The sequence below is a fragment of the Cyanistes caeruleus genome, chromosome 2 (genome assembly GCF_971803275.1).
Source record: "Cyanistes caeruleus chromosome 2, bCyaCae1.hap1.1, whole genome shotgun sequence".
Taxonomy (NCBI): domain Eukaryota; kingdom Metazoa; phylum Chordata; class Aves; order Passeriformes; family Paridae; genus Cyanistes; species Cyanistes caeruleus.
Window position 1 is genome coordinate 109082708 of NC_141702.1, and position 16941 is coordinate 109099648.

At 48.0% G+C, this 16941-nt stretch overlaps 1 protein-coding gene across 2 annotated transcripts in view; it reads right to left on the reverse strand.

Annotated features, from left to right (window-relative positions):
* The window catches only part of LOC147655111 (TOG array regulator of axonemal microtubules protein 2-like), a 212846-nt gene that overhangs the window by 189346 nt on the left and 6559 nt on the right, over nucleotides 1-16941 (reverse strand). Inside the window, exons 5-13 of one of the 2 annotated variants that reach the window (XM_086871540.1) lie at nucleotides 15536-15747; nucleotides 13840-14000; nucleotides 12553-12599; nucleotides 10368-10649; nucleotides 8909-8997; nucleotides 8256-8412; nucleotides 3037-3125; nucleotides 2359-2509; nucleotides 1109-1270 (exon numbers count right to left, since the gene is read on the reverse strand). In XM_086871540.1, the coding sequence (XP_086727666.1) occupies nucleotides 1109-1270; nucleotides 2359-2509; nucleotides 3037-3125; nucleotides 8256-8412; nucleotides 8909-8997; nucleotides 10368-10649; nucleotides 12553-12599; nucleotides 13840-14000; nucleotides 15536-15747 (1350 nt within the window). The remainder of the gene's footprint in view (nucleotides 1-1108; nucleotides 1271-2358; nucleotides 2510-3036; nucleotides 3126-8255; nucleotides 8413-8908; nucleotides 8998-10367; nucleotides 10650-12552; nucleotides 12600-13839; nucleotides 14001-15535; nucleotides 15748-16941) is intronic. The other variant, XM_086871532.1, reaches the window with a different exon arrangement.

Genomic DNA, 16941 nt, shown 5'->3' on the forward strand with positions numbered 1-16941 from the left:
TGCTCTCAATAGCTCATTTCCTAATGTGTAGATGAAAACATCAGAGCTGTCTACAATGATGGACTATCAACACTGAACAGAATCTAGATGAACTTCTCTAGACTCTGCAGGGTTTCTGTGCTACCTTGCCTGTTCTCACAAAGTATACCATAACATCAAAAATATTCAGACAGGGGCTAATGTGGATGTCACTGATGTACCCCAGACACTGACATCAGTGATGTCACTGCAGAAGTGTGTGGACATACACATCTAGGTTCACTATGAATGGAGAGCCACGTCAGGCTACTTCTGGTCAATTCTCAACATGGAAGTAGCACCTCTAGAAAGGAGCATTCCAAGTATCATTCCTAGCTCCTTTCTTCTTATCTTGCCCTACTTGTAATGCTAGCACAGGCACTCTACCCACAAGGGAGAGACAAGAGCCACTAGGGACTATCTGCTGGGTATTTACTGCAGGCAGCAAACAGCCTGGGAGCACCAGGCAGCCCCTCCTGGCTGTCACCTGCTACATACGGCCACTGTATTTGGCTGGGGTGACAAAGGAGGCACTGCTTGTTCCCTCTTGGCACTGCAGGCTGTGGGATGGCAGCAGTGAGGAGCCACTGGGCACTTCTGGGAGCAGCAGCACGACTGCACCAAGCTGCTGACTGCCACGCAGAGACAGCCCTTGCTGGGATAGCAGGAAAGCTGTCTGCAGAGCCGGACAGCAGCACAGGCAGAGGGATGAGATGGTGAGTGGACAACTGATCGTGGTGGTACTCGTAGGTGCCCAGTGAGCACACCCTGGCACACTGCCCCACAGCTCATCCCTGCAGTTACAGCTGCCTCTTGCACCAGTGCTGTGGTTTGGACTATGAGGAGGGACAAAAGCCAGAGCTTAGGCCTTTACCACTACTTTATTCAGCTCAACTTTCCAATGGATCTCTAAGAACCAACTGCTCCACTACTGCAGAGCTGGACTAACTCAGAAGTACATTTGCTGTTCATTCTCAGGACAGGCTATGGACCCAAGATCCCAGCTGTGCTGGGTGAGGCAGGTGGCAGTTTGTGCCCCATGGGCAAGGAAAAACCCATGTGGGAAAAAGCTGCCTCAGAGCAGGCTTACCTGAGGAGTTGCGTGGGAAGCTGCCAATCCCATGGATGATGGGCATATTGGGCAGTGATGGCACATTGTCCTGCTTCCTCAAGACCTTCTTCTTCAAGGCACTACCAGGGTATTTTCTCCGCACACTGGAAGCTGTGCCATCGACAGGCGGTAGGCTAAAGCCTGTGGGGAGACCAAAGAGGAGCTTGTAAGTGGAGGCTGCTGCACAGGGTGACGATGGAAAGGGCCAGAAAACTTGCTGGACTCGGGTAACAGCTCTTTGTTATCCCAAAGAACTTCAAGTATAACAGTGGCATGCTAACATGGGACTGTGATCACAGTATCACAGAATCCTAGAAGAGTTTGGCTTGGAAGGCACCTCTAAGCACCATCTAGTCCAACCCCTGTGAGCAGGGACATCTTCATCTAGATGAGATTCCTCAGAGCCCCATGTAAATTTGCTTTGAACACCTTCAAGAATGGATCAACAACAGCAGCTTCTGTGAGCCAACCCTTCCAGTGCTTCATCCCCTTCATTATAAAAACATTCCCCCTAGAATCTAATCTGAATCTACCCTCTTCTAGTTTAAAACCAAATTGCAGTGATGCTTCCCCTAAGAAAGAAGGAAAACCCAGTATTGCTTTGCTTTTGTTTTCCTGTTTCTGGCTGGGGAAGTTACCAAATGAAAGTGCAGATAGCCTTGAGTGATGCCCTCGGGCTGAGTGCTGCCTCCTAAGGTCCCTGCTGCCACCCTGGGGGCAGCACACACAGCACTGCAGTCAGAGCCCCTCAGCCAGGATTCAGTCAGGAACGCTCCTTGCTCCTGGGGCTACAACAGAAGCAGTGGCTCAGGGCTTCAGCACAGCTCTACAGTGCCAGCTCCTCAGCAGGCTGTGGCAGGAGAAGGATCTCTGGTGTTTTCATTAGAAGCAGTTGAATTTTGTTTCTTCTCAGTTCCACCATGGCTGAGAAGCATTCTTCTGGACTCCCCTTCCCTGCAGGCTGCTCTCCAGGAGAGAGTCTGAAGCTCCAGTCAACTTTACAAGAAAAAATTTTGTACTCTGAAAAACTTAAGAGGTAAAGGTGGGAAGCTGATATTCTCTTATTGACTTAGTGCGGCCATGGGCCTCTGTATATTTCTTTGGGGAACAGAACTAACTCCTCTTCAGTCTTCCACTTAGATGCAAGCAGCACAGCCCCCCAGTCTGATTGCAGCACTGAGCAAAGGGCAAGCAAATGATCAAAAATGACCACAAGTGTAGACACATACTTCCTTCTTCTGCATCCCCGGGGTCAACTACCAGTGGAGGTAGCTGCAAGGATGTTTTCCTTTGTGTCCTTTTCTTCATCTCTTCCTCAAAAACCTCCGCATCCTTCTGCTCTGAGTTCTCCTGAGGCAACTTGCACAATGCAGGACGGACCTAGTTGCAAAGGAAATACATCACAGATGTAAGCAGAGACACCCAAACTGGACACAACATCTCATCAGGAGCACAGGGTCCATAGAGTGCCACAGTCTTTAATGCAGCTCCATATTCATTCCAAGTGTTTCAGAAGAATGTCTTCCACCCTCATCTTGGCAATTACACACAAGGAGGTGGAAGACTTTAGGGCCACAACCTTACACTGCTCCAACTGCAACCTATGACAGGAAGCCCTGCTTGAAGCACCAAAGTCATACGAGTGCTCCAAGACAGGTGAAGAGCTCACATGACCAGAGAGCAGGCAGTTCAGTTCCTACAGGCCATGGCAGCAGAATAAAAACCATGTGCAATAAATACGCAGCAAGGAGGGGTAATTGCTCTTGGTTAACACTCATGGCCAGGAATGGCAGCTGTTTCTCACTTCCTGGCTTCTGAAGAGCTCAGCTCTGAGGGACTCTGAGGGACTCTGAAGGACCCTGAAGGACCCCAAAGGAAGTCTGCTCATCCCTGTCTTTATCCCTTACCTTTCCAAAGCCATCTCTCAGGTCTTTGTCTCTTGTAAGACCAGGACTGGTGGGATGATCCGTCTTCCTGGCCTGGCTCTGTGGGAGGCCTGGGAATGGAAGGATAGGTTTGTGTAAATCTCTGGCAGACTTCGAGGTCCCAAAAACACCATGTGGGCAACAGGCAAGACAGGTTCCAGACTACAAAGTTCTCATAAGACTGTCCTGGGGTGACTTTATGATGCTTTTATCCCCAGTCATCTGTTCTGTTTATGCTGGATATTATTTTTTTTACCTTTGAGACTGGTTCTGAGAGCAAAGAGGGGAAGAAGAAGTGCGCAGTTTGTTTTCAGAAACTGCACTTGCTCTCCGGCATTTTTCCTTCTCACAGACTGTATTGTCTGCAGCATGGACAGACAGCGGGAGAGAACTCTCCTTTGCTTTTTAGTTAGGGTTTTTTTAGGTAGCTGAGGCAGAGAAATTCCCTGGACTGTGTTTTTTCTTTTTCTTGGAACTGTTCAAACCTGCTCTGGACTGGAAACCCAGAAAACACCGGGAGCTCACCCCTGTGTCCCACCAGGGCCCGGGACATAGCATTTTCCAATGCAGGAGGGACTGATAAGAGACTGAGTGAGCCAAGCGACACCCCATGGAAAGGACTTTCTGAATTTGCCATCTCTTCAGAACTGCAAGAGGCTTTATTGCTTATTATTATTCATTTTTTATCCTTGCAAATACTTTGCTTGTTAAATAAACAGGTTTGCTCCACTTATCTCCAAGGAAAGTTTTTCCCAAACCAGTAGGGGGAGGGGCTTGAATCTGCTCTCTAGAGGGATCCCTTTTGGAGTTTCCTCCCAAATTTGCCCTAAACCAGGACAAATACATTTTTTGGCGCTCAGTGTGCGGCTCAAGAAAGTGGAAAAAAACTGTACTAATTGCATTTTGGTTGTACTTACTCTGTATTGGGATAAAGCAGTCAGTAGCCATGTTGCTTGAATTCATAATGTCTCTCTGGCTGCAGGCCCTCACACGTCTCTGGTCCCTCAGCTTTTTTCAGGTTTTAATACCTTTCTGGTCCCTAGGCTTCTTTTCTTATTCAGAGATAGCTCCTATATTGTTCCTAACACGTAGTTTTTACAGTAGAGGGGCACAGATTTGGGTTGCTATTTTGCTGGGCATGGTAATAATGATTTATAGGGAGTTTACAAAGGGGTTTGTTCAAGATATGAATGGTTTATGGTTTCTTTGTTCTACCCTGCATCCTAGTTCCAGTAGCACGTTTTGGGGGTTTTTTAGTAGTTGGGCCCAGTTTGCTAGAGCAGGAACAGGGGATGAGGCTTTTCAGCCTTTTCTTTCCTTCTTCTTTGAATCTGCTACGTCACTTTTGGAGAATGTTCAGTTTCCCCTGAATGTTAAAGAGACCACCTTCCTGCTATTTAATCTGGTAGGCCTCCTCTATAAGGTTTGCAGCTTGTCTAGAATGAGAGCTGAGATGTCCAGAGGAGCTGATGAGACCTGACCTGAGTTCCTGGATCCCTGACCCAGGAGTAGACCTGGGCATGGAAAATTCTAAGTGGAGTGGAGATTGGGAGGATATGGGCTAAACCCTGAAGGAATTTTCTAACCCTATAGCCTGGAACTTTTCACGTGGACAAATATAGAACCCAGCTGAGGTGGGGAAATAGCTGAAACAGAAGTGCCATGATGACTCTAAGGAGAAAAAGGTCATTGCAATAAGCTGGGTCCTGGCATATGCTTATCGCACACTGCTAGATACTGTGGGGTAGCAGAGAGAGGCAGGGGAGCAGGGAGATAAATCAGCAGCTACCCCAGTCACTCAGGCTGCCACCAATACCACAGTTACTCAGGCTATTGCTAAACCAGACAGTGAGCCTAAGCCAGTAGCTAAACCAGACAGCCTAAGCCACTGGCAGTCACTTCTGTGGGAAAGCAGCACAAAAACAAAATCAATCGACCAGTGGACAAAGATCTGGGGGAAGGACCCTCAAAGCCAGCTCCAGCAACTGACACAAAATCAGAAGTTGCTACTGAGTCCTTTTCCCTGAGGGACCTTCGTTGCCTAAGAAAGGGTTACACTCGACGACCTGATGAATCTATAATTAATTGGTTAGTCCATCTTTGGGATACTGCAGGCAAGGCTACAATTCTGGATGGTACTGAAGCAAGGCATTTGGGATCTCTGTCACATGATCTGGTTATCAACCAAGGAATGATGAGGGGGCCCACCCTCACAATCTCTGAGCACAGATCTTGGTAAGTGTGGGACAAAGATACCTGTGTGCAGACGATCTCTATATGCAGCAAATCCAGTGGAAGACCATAGAACAAGGGACTCAACGCTTGAGAGAAATGGCAGTGGCAGAGATTGTCTTCTCGGACAACCTAAGAATCCAGACTTGGTACCATGTACAGCCACGATGTGGCAAAAACTTGTACGACTTGGGCCACAGGAATACGCTTCTGCTTTAGTAGTCATGAAGTGGGATGAAAGGGAGGAGACCATGCTTGATATGGCAAAGAAGCTCCGAGCATATGCATATGCCATGCATGGCCCAACACATGCAAGAATCACGGCTGTGGAAACATGTCTGCAGAAATTAGAAAATAAGATAGAGGAGAATCACAAGAAACCTGGGGAGGAGATTTAAGAGGGTCTTCTCCAAATCTCGGCAGTACAGATCAGAGGTTCTGGTACCAAATGCAGACATCTCCCAGACAGTGAGAGAAGGTACACACCACAAGGTGAGCTGTGGTTCTTCCTGCATGATTGTGGGGAAAGCATGAGGAGAAGGGATGGAAGACCCACTGCTGCTCTGGCACAATGAGTGTGTGAATTAAAGGAAGGCAAGACTCAGAGAGGAAGTTCCATCAGAAAGGAAGCAGCTCCAGTAGCCCGTAGCCAGGTATGATGACGATGACACGTCCAATCCCCTTGAAGGAACCTCTAAGATGTATGCCCAGGGAAAGAAAGATAACCAGGCTTAGAGAGGCCCTGCCTCCCTGACAGGTAGAGGGTAGGGAAAACCGCGTTTGATGGACTGTGTGGATTCGTTGGCCTGGCACTTCTGAACCACAAAAATATGAGGGCTGGGTCAACACTGGTGTACAGTGCACATTAATTCCATCAAGACACATGGGGGAAGAATCTGTTTCTATTGCTGGCATGACAGGGGGATCACAGGATTTGACTTTGCTGGAAGCTGATGTGAGCCTGACTGGAAGTGAGTGGAAGAAACAACCTATTGTGACTGGCCCAGAGGCCCCATGCATTTTGAGCATAGACTACCTCCCAAGTGGGTATTTCAAAGACCCAAAGGGACTCAGGTGGGCATTTGGGATAGCAGCTGTAGAGACAGAGGGCGTTAAGCAATTGAACACCTTGCCTGGACTATCAGAGAACCCATTTGCAGTGGGACTTCTGAAGGGGGAGGAGCAACGAGTACCAATTGCCACTTCAACAGTGCACCTCTATGGATGCTAACTATGAGCAAAGGCAGAGAGCACAGTGCCTGTGGAATAGCAGGCCGCATAGCTTTCTCGGTCTCGCCTGAGAAAGTGGCCAGGGAAATCATAAAGAGGGATTAAAACAATCCTCAGAGATAGAAGACAGCCTTGCAGGTGCTGCTTGTCAGTTTCTTGTTTTCTTGCAAGAGAAGGTTGAGGGGTGGTGTACCCCACTGACCAATGATGGTGATGTGCTAGTTTACTAACCAATAAGAGTTTTACTTTTCTGTACATTCACATATTGGTCTATAAAAGAAGATCTGAGGTAATAAACCTTGAAGGAACTCTCCTGTTCAACTCACAAGGGAGTCTGTGTTGTTCTTCTCGCCATTCCCAATAGAGCGACACACCCCCAACAGTACAGAACACTCAAGATGCTATGATTCCCATCCATAAGATGATCCATTAGTTGGAGAGCCAAGAGGTGGTCAGCAAAACCCACACACCCTTCAACAGCCCCATCTGGTCTGTGCACAAATCTGAAGTATAATGGAGATTGACTGAATCTATGGACTATCGTGCCTTGAATGAAGTGACTCCATCAATGAGCGCTGCTCAACGTGCCACATATGTTGGAGCTCCAGTACAAGCTGGAGTCCAAGGCAGTGAAGTGGTATGCCACTATTGATATTGCCAGTGCATTTTCTCCATTCCTTTGGCCTCAGTTTGCCTTCATGTGGAGAGGAGTGCAGCATGCCTGGAACCAATTGTCCCAGGGGTGGAAGCACAGCCCAACCATCTGCCATGGACTGATTCAGATTTCACTAGAAAAAGGTGAGGCTCCAGAACATGTGCAGTACATCGATGACATTATTGTGTGGGGGAACACAGAGGAATTTGAGAAAGAAGAGGTATTTGAGAAAAGAGAGAGAATCATCCTGATTCTCCTGAAAGCAAATTTCACCATCAAGAAGAGCAAAGTTAAGGGACCACTTGAGAGAGCCAGCTCCTGGGATTAAAGTGGCAAAATGGACAGCATCAGATTCTCACTGGTGTCATCAACAAGATCACAGCAATGTCTCCACCAACCAACAAGAAGGAAACACAAGCTTTCTTAGGTGCCATAGGCTTTTGGAGTATGCATATTCCAAGAACAGCCAGATTGTGAGCCCTCTCTACCTGGTCACCTGCAAGAAAAACGCTTTTCAGTGGGGCCTGAACAGCGACAAGCCTTTGCCCAGATCAAGCAGGAGATCACTCATGCAGTAGCCCTTGGCCCAGTCAGGATAGGACCAGATGTGAAAAACGTGTTCTGCTCTGCAGCCAGGAGCCATGGTCTGTCCCGGAACCTTTGGCAAAAGGTGCCGGTGAGACTGAGGCCAAGTATTAGGATTTTGGAGTCAAAGCTACAGAAGGTCTGAAGCCAACTATACTGCAAGTTTTAGCAGCCTATGAAGGAGTGCAAGCCGCCAGAGTGGTAATGGGTACAGAAGTACAATTCCTCCCGGTACCCCGACTACCAATGCTGGGGTGGATATTCAAAGCAAAGGGTCCCTCTACCAACCATGCCACCAATGCCACATGGAGCACAGTGGACTGCTTTCATCACACAGCGCGTCTCTATTGGAAAAAAGAATCGCCCTGGGATTTTGGACGTAATTGCAAAATGGCATGAAGGTGATGACTTTGGAGTCATGGACAAAGAGCAACGGGAACAAGTGAGAGGTACTGAAGACGTTCTCACAAAAAGGAGCACAAGTGTAGACACCACTTACTTCCTTCTGCTGCATCCCTGGGGTCACCTGCCAGTGGAGGCAGCTGCTTTCCTTTGAATGCTTCCCTTTGTGTCCTTTTCTTCATCTCTTCATCACAAAGCTCCTCAACCTTCCACTCTAAGTTCTCCTGAGCCAACTTGCACAACGCAGCACGGATCTAGTTGCAAAGGAAATACATCACAGATGTAAGCAGAAACACCCAAACCAGACACAACATCTCATCAGGAGCACAGGATCCATGGAGAGCCACAGTCTTTAATGCAGCTCCATATTCATTCCAAATGTTTCAGAAGAATGTCTCCCAACCTCATCTTGGCAATTACACACAAGGAGGTGGAAGACTTTAGGGCCACAACCTTACACTGCTCCAACTGCAACCTATGACAGGAAGCCCTGCTTGAAGCACCAAAGTCATACGAGTGCTCCAAGACAGGTGAAGAGCTCACATGACCAGAGAGCAGGCAGTTCAGTTCCTACAGGCCATGGCAGCAGAATAAAAACCATGTGCAGCAAGGAGGGGTAATTGCTCTTGCTTAACACTCATGGCCAGGAATGGCAGCTGTTTCTCACTTCCTGGCCTCTGAGGGACTCAGCTCTGAAGGACCCTGAAGGACCCCAAAGGAAGTCTGCTCATCCCTGTCTTTATCCCTTACCTTTCCAAAGCCGTCCCTCAGGTCTTTGTCTCTTGTAAGACCAGGACTGGTGGGATGATCCGTCTCTTTGGCCTGGTACAGTGGGAGGCCTGGTAATGGAAGCAAAAGTTCATGTAAATCTCTGGCAGACTTCAAACCTTCAAAAACACCCTGATGAGCAACAGGCAAAACAGGTTCCAGACTGCAGAGCTCTCATAAGACACAGAGATTGTGTAGGAGAGTAGCAAGGTACATATGCCTAGACCCTCTCCCAGTGGATGTGCTGCTGGCAGCAGACCCGACATTACTCTCTTGGCCAGCAGACTGAAACCTGCTGCATGATGAAGGCCTCAGCCCCTGGATGCTGGAGAGCCTCAGAGTTTGATAGAGAAGGGCAGAGATGGAGATTTCTCTTGGCAGAGATTCTTATCTGCCCATATGCTGATTTTAGTAAACATCTTCTTTCTGGTTTGTTAAAAGACGTCCCAGGTTCTAATACCTGTGGGCATTTAGATCAACACTCTCTTAGTTGGAGTATTTTAGAGGAAATTTAAAAGAAAAGCTTAGGAATGCAGGAGTGGTACCCAAACATGAACTCTGTTCTTGACACTAAATAATTTGTCTTCCCCAAGGGTTTTGATTTAAAACTGTATGAGATTGGGCCACATTTGGGCCAGCCTGACTAAAGGCTGATTTTCTTAATGAAAGTAGAATAATGTCACTCATTCTGAATTACTCTCCAACAGGGCTGTTAAAATTTAGGCAACTAAGAATTCTATACAACAACTTCACAGAGGATAAAATCAAGTGGTGGCAAAGTAGAAAGTAACCAATATCGTAAATCAGGATTTTTTACCCCTGCAGAATGGTCAGCTTAATAATAGAGAGTTAGGTAAGGCCTTTGAGGGGAAAAAGGCAATTCTGGATGGAAGGGAAGGCCTTGGAAGGTAAGAGAATCTGGGAAGTTGGCAGGGAAACTCCTGACCCCAGGGTAACCTCCTTGAGACCACTGCAGTCATTCTGTCCGCAAAATGGAAACACAAATTGTAACAGATAATGCAGTGCAAACCTAAAGCATCTGAAGCTCCAAATTCCATGGGATACATTTCTTGAAAACTTCTAAATAGCTGCACAGGGAAACATGTTCCTGCCTGCAGCCACTTGAGGCAGGCCAGGGGACACCCTGCCCCACTAGCACAGAGCTACCACAGGAACAGCCTGGCCTCTGGGCTGGCCTGGGACAGCAGGGAGCCCAGAGCCCTGGGCTTTGCAGCCATGGCTCAGCTGCACATGCAGCCTCCTGCTCCTGTCCCTGCCCCACAGCTGAGCAGCCCTACAGCTGCACGGGGCACTGGCAGCAGCACAGCTCATTGCAGGGGGCACATGCAGGGCAGAACTGTTCCCTGGGGATGAGCACAGGCTCTCTAGGCTGGCACAAGACCCTTCCTCCTGCCAGAGAGCAGCCCAGCTCCCACCTTACCTCTGTGTGTGGTTGAGCCCTGCTCAGCCTTCACCTTGTCCTCCCTGGCAGTGACCCTGGGGGCAGCGCTGCTCCACTGCCTCTGCCGGGGCTCCCGGGCCAAGGCCCCCTGAGCCGGCCGGGAGCCGAGACCTCCATTCCCAAGGCCGGGCTTCTGCACATAAGGCTCTATGCCAAACAGCTCAGCCAGTTTCCTTGGGAACAGAGGCATCCCAGGTCCTATCCTACACCAATAGCTCTTTCCCATCTTCCTCTGGGTGTTTGTTGAAGACTCAGAAGAAGCTGTAGATCAGGTACAAGAGAAGAAGTGCGTAACTGAACTCACACCTTTACAATCAACCCATCTAATGGGTGAGGAATTCAAAGTGTATTTCAGGAACCAAAAAGATGGGTTGTTTCTTTTATTTTTCATGAAACTAGCATCAGTTTAATTTATCTAAACAATATGGAGCTGACAAGCCAGGAGAGAAGGCTTCTACTACTTTATTGGTTGCCCATTGCCTCCCCACTACTACAGGATCCCTTTCCATCCAAACACTTGGAAGCAGACAGTGGTCTCTAGAATTTGACATGGTCTCAGAAGCAATTGTTTTCAAAAGCAGTTTTCAAGGTCATTGTTTCTGAATCTCCCACTCAATTCTAGATTGATTTTTGCACTTTGGGGAATTTTTATATTACTCATTCCATTAAAGGAAATGCTGGGACACAATGGCACCCCACATTAGACATAAAAGAAGCTTTGCTTTCTCCATTAGATGTCCCCAGTTTTCTGTGAGCATGTATTTCTGGAAGTAAAACAATCATCCAAAACTTCCACTTCTACTGTTATTTCCTGTTCCAGGGGTTTATTATGGACTTTCTTTTCTGCAGAGATGTCCATACCAAAGATAAACATGATCTGCCTCCAAACAGTTCTGATCATGCCTAATACTATCAATTCAAAGTTTGCTTAGAGGAAATACAAGAGAGCAGATCATTTTGAAACACTCTCCAACAGAGGTGTTGAAATTCACAGAACTAATCATTCTTTACATGGCTTCATGTAAGAAAAAATCATGTGACAGCCAAACCTTAAGAGAGGAATGAAAACCTGTCTTAAAAATGGATTCTTTCCCCTGGAGAACATTATAGTCAGCAATAAAAGTCAGACAGGTAAGGTTTAATAAGATAAATCATTTCTAGCCCAGAATTAATCCGGCACAAATGTCACCTGAGCAATATTTATCACAAGCTGCATTCAGGAATTAAGGAGTCTTTCTAAAGGAGCTGTACCCAGGATTTGGCAAAATAAACCCTAAGCAGAGGGACCAGGACATCTGATCCCTTTTCCTGCAGCTTTATGTCTTCAAGTTATCAAATTATATCAAATTATGTCTTCAAGTCTCATCTCTCCTATCAGTAAATGCCCAGAGATGGCAAAGGAACAACAACAGACTTTCATTGAGGCTTCCAACTTGAAAGCATTGGCTGACACAGACGCACCAGAGACTGCATTTTGTCTGGCACAATTCTACTTGTCAGGGATCAGGCAAGGCAGGCAGGGAGGGACAAGGCAGAAGGCATCTCCTCCTGCAGCCTCAGCCTGCAGCACTGACCCAGGCAGAGAGAGTCGGGGAAGAGATTTGTCATGGTGAACCTGCCATAGGTGGCTTTGGGCTTGTGCTGTCAGAGGATGACAAACTCAGACCCTGCATAGGCTGCATCCATTCGGAAACCTCCTTCTCCTTAATTGGAAATTTCACAAGGACTTTCCCTCAGAGGAGGTTTCCCTATTTCTCCCAGTGCAGAACCAGGCAATGTCCATGAATTTCCATGACGAAGGAGCGGGAACATTTCCCATTTCATGCTTTTTCTCTACTAACTGTGACACTAGAAAGGCTTCAGGGAGATAAAGGGCATGTGCAGGATGGAGAAGAATGTTTCGTTTTCCTGCACTACATTTCCAGGGCCGCAAGGTACCACTCCAGCTCCTGCAACTCAACACTTCACACTGGAGGAATTTTCACTGCACCACCACAGCACATTCCCAGTGATTGGGCTCTCCAGGAGTCCACTGAGCCCATCAAGGAATTGAAACGAATTTAAAGAAATTTTTAAAATACTGGTTTTTATCCAAGCTCTCAAAATGTCACCTCTGAGCTAAAATTCCAACAGCCAGTTCAGGACAGACATGCCCAGTACCTACCTGCTTGTTCAGAGTCCATGTCTTTGGTAGTGCTGGTGGATCTTGCCCTTGAGAAAATGGAGGAGAAAAGAACAGATGAGGAGGTAGAAAGCAAAGCAAGGGAATGCATGTAGCATGAAAGGAGGCAAACCATCTCAGCATGGTCACTGTGATGAAGGAGGAAATGCAACACAGAAACTAAACAAGATGCAAAGATGATTCATTGTCCTTAAGCTCTCAGTTGCTGGAGTCAGACAGAGCTGGCCAAGCTCTGGCTGAAACACAGCAGTCATTCTTCAACTTGCATCCTAACCCCCCAGTTCTGCTGTCTCTCCTTTTGGAGCCAAGTGGCTCCTACAGCCCCTCTGAAGCAGCAAGAGCTGCTGAGCTGAGACACGAGTCTCTATGGAGGGCAGCTGCTTTTGTACTGCTGCAAAGCTTGACTTTGCCTGTTTGTGCCTTACACTGGTGACAGTCTCGTGCTCCATGTGGTCAGAGCACTGCTGTCTCCTGAGAATGATATTACACCTCCCTTCCCTTTCAGAAAGAAGAAGGCTTTTTCACATTCAGCTGCTAGGGTAGGATATTCACATAGCACTGTAAAAGCCCTACAGAAGATTTTCAATTAGAATGATACTTTGGAGACTACCTCTTTACTGTTATCACTCAGAGAAGCTTGACAGCTACATTTTCTCACAAATATCCAAACCAATATCTTTCATCAGGTACAGTCCTATACCTCTTCTCTAGCACCTTGCCCTCTTTGATCTTAAGCCCAGATTGAAATATTAAACATTCATCAGATTATGCATCCCAAAACTTCTCTGGGACCTCATTTCACAGTGGAGGCCCAGGCATAGAGAAGTTATGCCTGACATTTACAAAGGCACCACTGCAATTTGTGAATACCTCTAAATTAGCCAATATTTGCCCAAACATGTTCTCATGGCTGAAGAAATTGACAGTCAAGGATTAGAGTATTCAAAGATCTGCAGCATCCAGACCCATGCAATACAGTCCCCAAATGACACCACAAACATTACAGAGGGAATCAACAGCCAAGTCCAGAAGAGGACCTGTCTTGAGGAGCTTTTAAACCCAGCCACCTCTTCCCCACCACCACCACCTCTGCTCTTGGGCCATATGGTGGCGGGTTTGACATTGGGCTGGATCACCACAGATAGGGCCAAATGCTGAATACACAGAGGTTTGCCTAAATACATGGCAGAGCTGACTGTGCAAAATAACCTCACGAGATGGGAAGAGCGAGGTGAACAGCACACTGGAGCAGCAGACACCTTGGCTTACCTCATCTCCTGGGACTCTTGCACATCCAGCTGCAGAGAGCTTTGCAGAGACTCTGCAGCACTGCCAGCACCAGGACTTACTGCCCTGCGTATCGGGGGGATCAGAGGGAGACCCAATGACTCCTTCTTCTTATCCCCTTCAGTGTGATACAGCAAGGAAGCCTGCAAAGAGTAGAACACAGTGCTCACAATCAAGCATCCAGTCTTGTCCCCTTTCATGCCTCAAGAAAGTTAGCCATGCTCTTCACAGAGACCTGGCAGGAAAAGAAAAGTCAGACTGATGAAGCAGCTTGGCCCAGGATGGAGAATGGTGCCCTAGGACAGGCAGGTGGTGGGGGAGAGATCATGTCACACATTTACCACCTCTCCCCTCATGCTCACTTCCATGTAAATGTGGCTACATTCCCAGCAGGCATCCACATGTTTGACATCAAGATGTGCTCAGGTGACGATGCCTCCACTGGCCTTTTGGATGTATGGGAAGCTGTTTAGATCCCTATAAACTCCCTGCCCCTAAACCACCTAACAACCACTGCTGATCTCCAGCCACGTCCCCACAAAGCCATTCTGCAGGATGGCAAAACCTGCTTTTCTTAACCCCTCATTTCTTTTGCTGCTGCCCTTCCCTCCTACAGTTCCCCAGCAGCCTTTGAGCCCAGATGCTGCTGAGCTCTCAGGATGCCCAGAGCTCTCCAGCTCCCACACATCCAGCATCTCAGACTCACTGGCATTTAGGAAGTTCAGCAGAGCTCTCTGATCTGCGGCTCTCTGGAAGGTCTCTGCCTGCCCAAGTTGCTCCAGGGCCCCCATGCCATGACCAGGAAGGGGGGTGGAGGAAGCAGGGACAGATGCACACCCTTCCTTAGTATCCCATCATTTCTGGCACAGCTAAAAAGCCAAATCAGGACCTGTTCAATCTTCAGTAAAACATCAGTTCCTGTCAGGGATACATGGGACCCTTTCTCAGCAAGGCTGAGACCAAGTACCCAAGCCTTTGACTGGACATTCAGTCTGCCAAAGCTGTTGTCCATCTGCCTCCTCCTGCACCCCATGGCAAACCCAGAACAACTGCAGCTCCTGGCCCTGCTGCAAAGCTAATGGTGTGGCTGGGCTCTGGGCTGTTCTCCCCATGGCCACCTCCCACCCCTTCCCTATGGACAAAGCCACGCCAGAGCACACAGCTGCCCAGAAGCTGATGAAGTCTAGAAACAACATCACAGACAACTGTGCAGAAGGCCATGGCTGTACAGCTCCAAAGCTGAGACAACCTGGAACTGACTGTGCAGGACTGCCTGTTCCAGCAAACACCTTTTTCCATCCAAACCAGACACACTTGACAGAAAACACCACCAAGACAGAGAGATGCTCCACAGATACTCATAGGTTACTAAACGTAGAAGGATTGTCTGGCCAGAGTAGACAACTTTACATGCTCTGACTGCTTCAGGGCATTTTCTCAGCCACAAGACAGAGGATGAACCAGGACAGAGCCCAGAAACCATTCAAAGGCCTCTCCTGCTCTGGATACAAGTCTGCACCACACACCCATTACAACGACAGCTTCAAGTGCTGTGCCCAGCTGAGCTCTTTGGCTCAGCAGCTTCCCTGGGATCACACCACAGGCAAAGCTCTCTGAGCTCCGTCTGTAGCACATAGACTGAAAATCTCCCACACACGACTTAGCTTGGTCTCCTTACCTTACATCCTTTTCCCTCTGAACTCAGCTCCTGTTTTTTTCTGCTGTCGTCATTGTCATAGCCAATGCCACTTTTCCCAGTCCCTTGCTCTCCGCTGCACATCTTGCTTGTCTTGGAAGAGCTCTTCGGGATAGGAGGCAATGGCTTGGAGGGCAGGAGCATAGAGGGATTTGCCAGAGAAATCCTCTTGGCAAGAGGGTAGCCAGTAAGTCCTGCAAAGTGGAGACACAAAATATGACACAGGATGCAGTGCAAACCTAAAGCCTCTGAAGCTCCATATTTCATGGGACAGACTTGCTGCAAACTTCTAAATAGCTGCACAGGGAAACATGCTCCTGCCTGCAGCCACTTGAGGCAGGCCAGGGGACACCCTGCCCCACTTGCACAGAGCTCCCACAGGAACAGCCTGGCCTCTGGGCTGGCCTGGGACAGCAGGGAGCCCAGAGCCCTGGGCTTTGCAGCCATGGCTCAGCTGCACATGCAGCCTCCTGCTCCTGTCCCTGCCCCACAGCTGAGCAGCCCTACAGCTGCACGGGGCACTGGCAGCAGCACAGCTCATTGCAGGGGGCACATGCAGGGCAGAACTGTTCCCTGGGGATGAGCACAGGCTCTCTAGGCTGGCACAAGACCCTTCCTCCTGCCAGAGAGCAGCCAAGCTCCCACCTTACCTCATGGCTGATGCATGCTCAAAAGGGAAGAAGTGAGTTAGGTGAACTCCCCCCTTTACAATCAATCTATCTAATGCATGAGCCATCCAGGGGGATTTTTGAATTTTTAAGAAGATCGATTTGGTTGTTATTTTTCATGCAACTAGCATCACTAGAATTCCTCTGAACTGTATAGAGCTGGCAAGCCAGGAAACACAGCTTCTACTACTTTGCTTATGTGTTGCTCATTGCCCATCCACTACTTTGGGATCTCTTTCCTTCCTCCCAACAGCTGGCAAGCCACAGTGGTCTCCAGAATTTGACAACTACACTTAGGAAGTAATTCCTTTCTAAAGCTAGTTTTCATAGCCTTTGTTTCTGTAACTCCCGCTCTGTTCTTGATGGGGTTTTATCAGTTGCTTTTATTTCCCTACATAGCAAAGGAAGTGCTGGCACATGAACAGTGGCACCCCATGTTAGAAGTGAGAGAAGCTTTGCGCTCCCCATTACAGGTCCCAAGTATTCAAGGACCCAAATCTGCAGGGAACAAATTTGGCATCCAATTGCAAAATGCCGCTTTACTCTTTGTCATTCATGCATAGGTTCACTCCCTGCCTTCATTCCTTATTGCAGAGACACCCAAACCCCACATAAACATGATCTGCATCAAAACAGTTCTGATCTTGGATAAACCTGACAATTCAAAATTTTCTTCATGGAAATAATGAAGAGTTAGTCATTTTGAAACACTCTCCAACA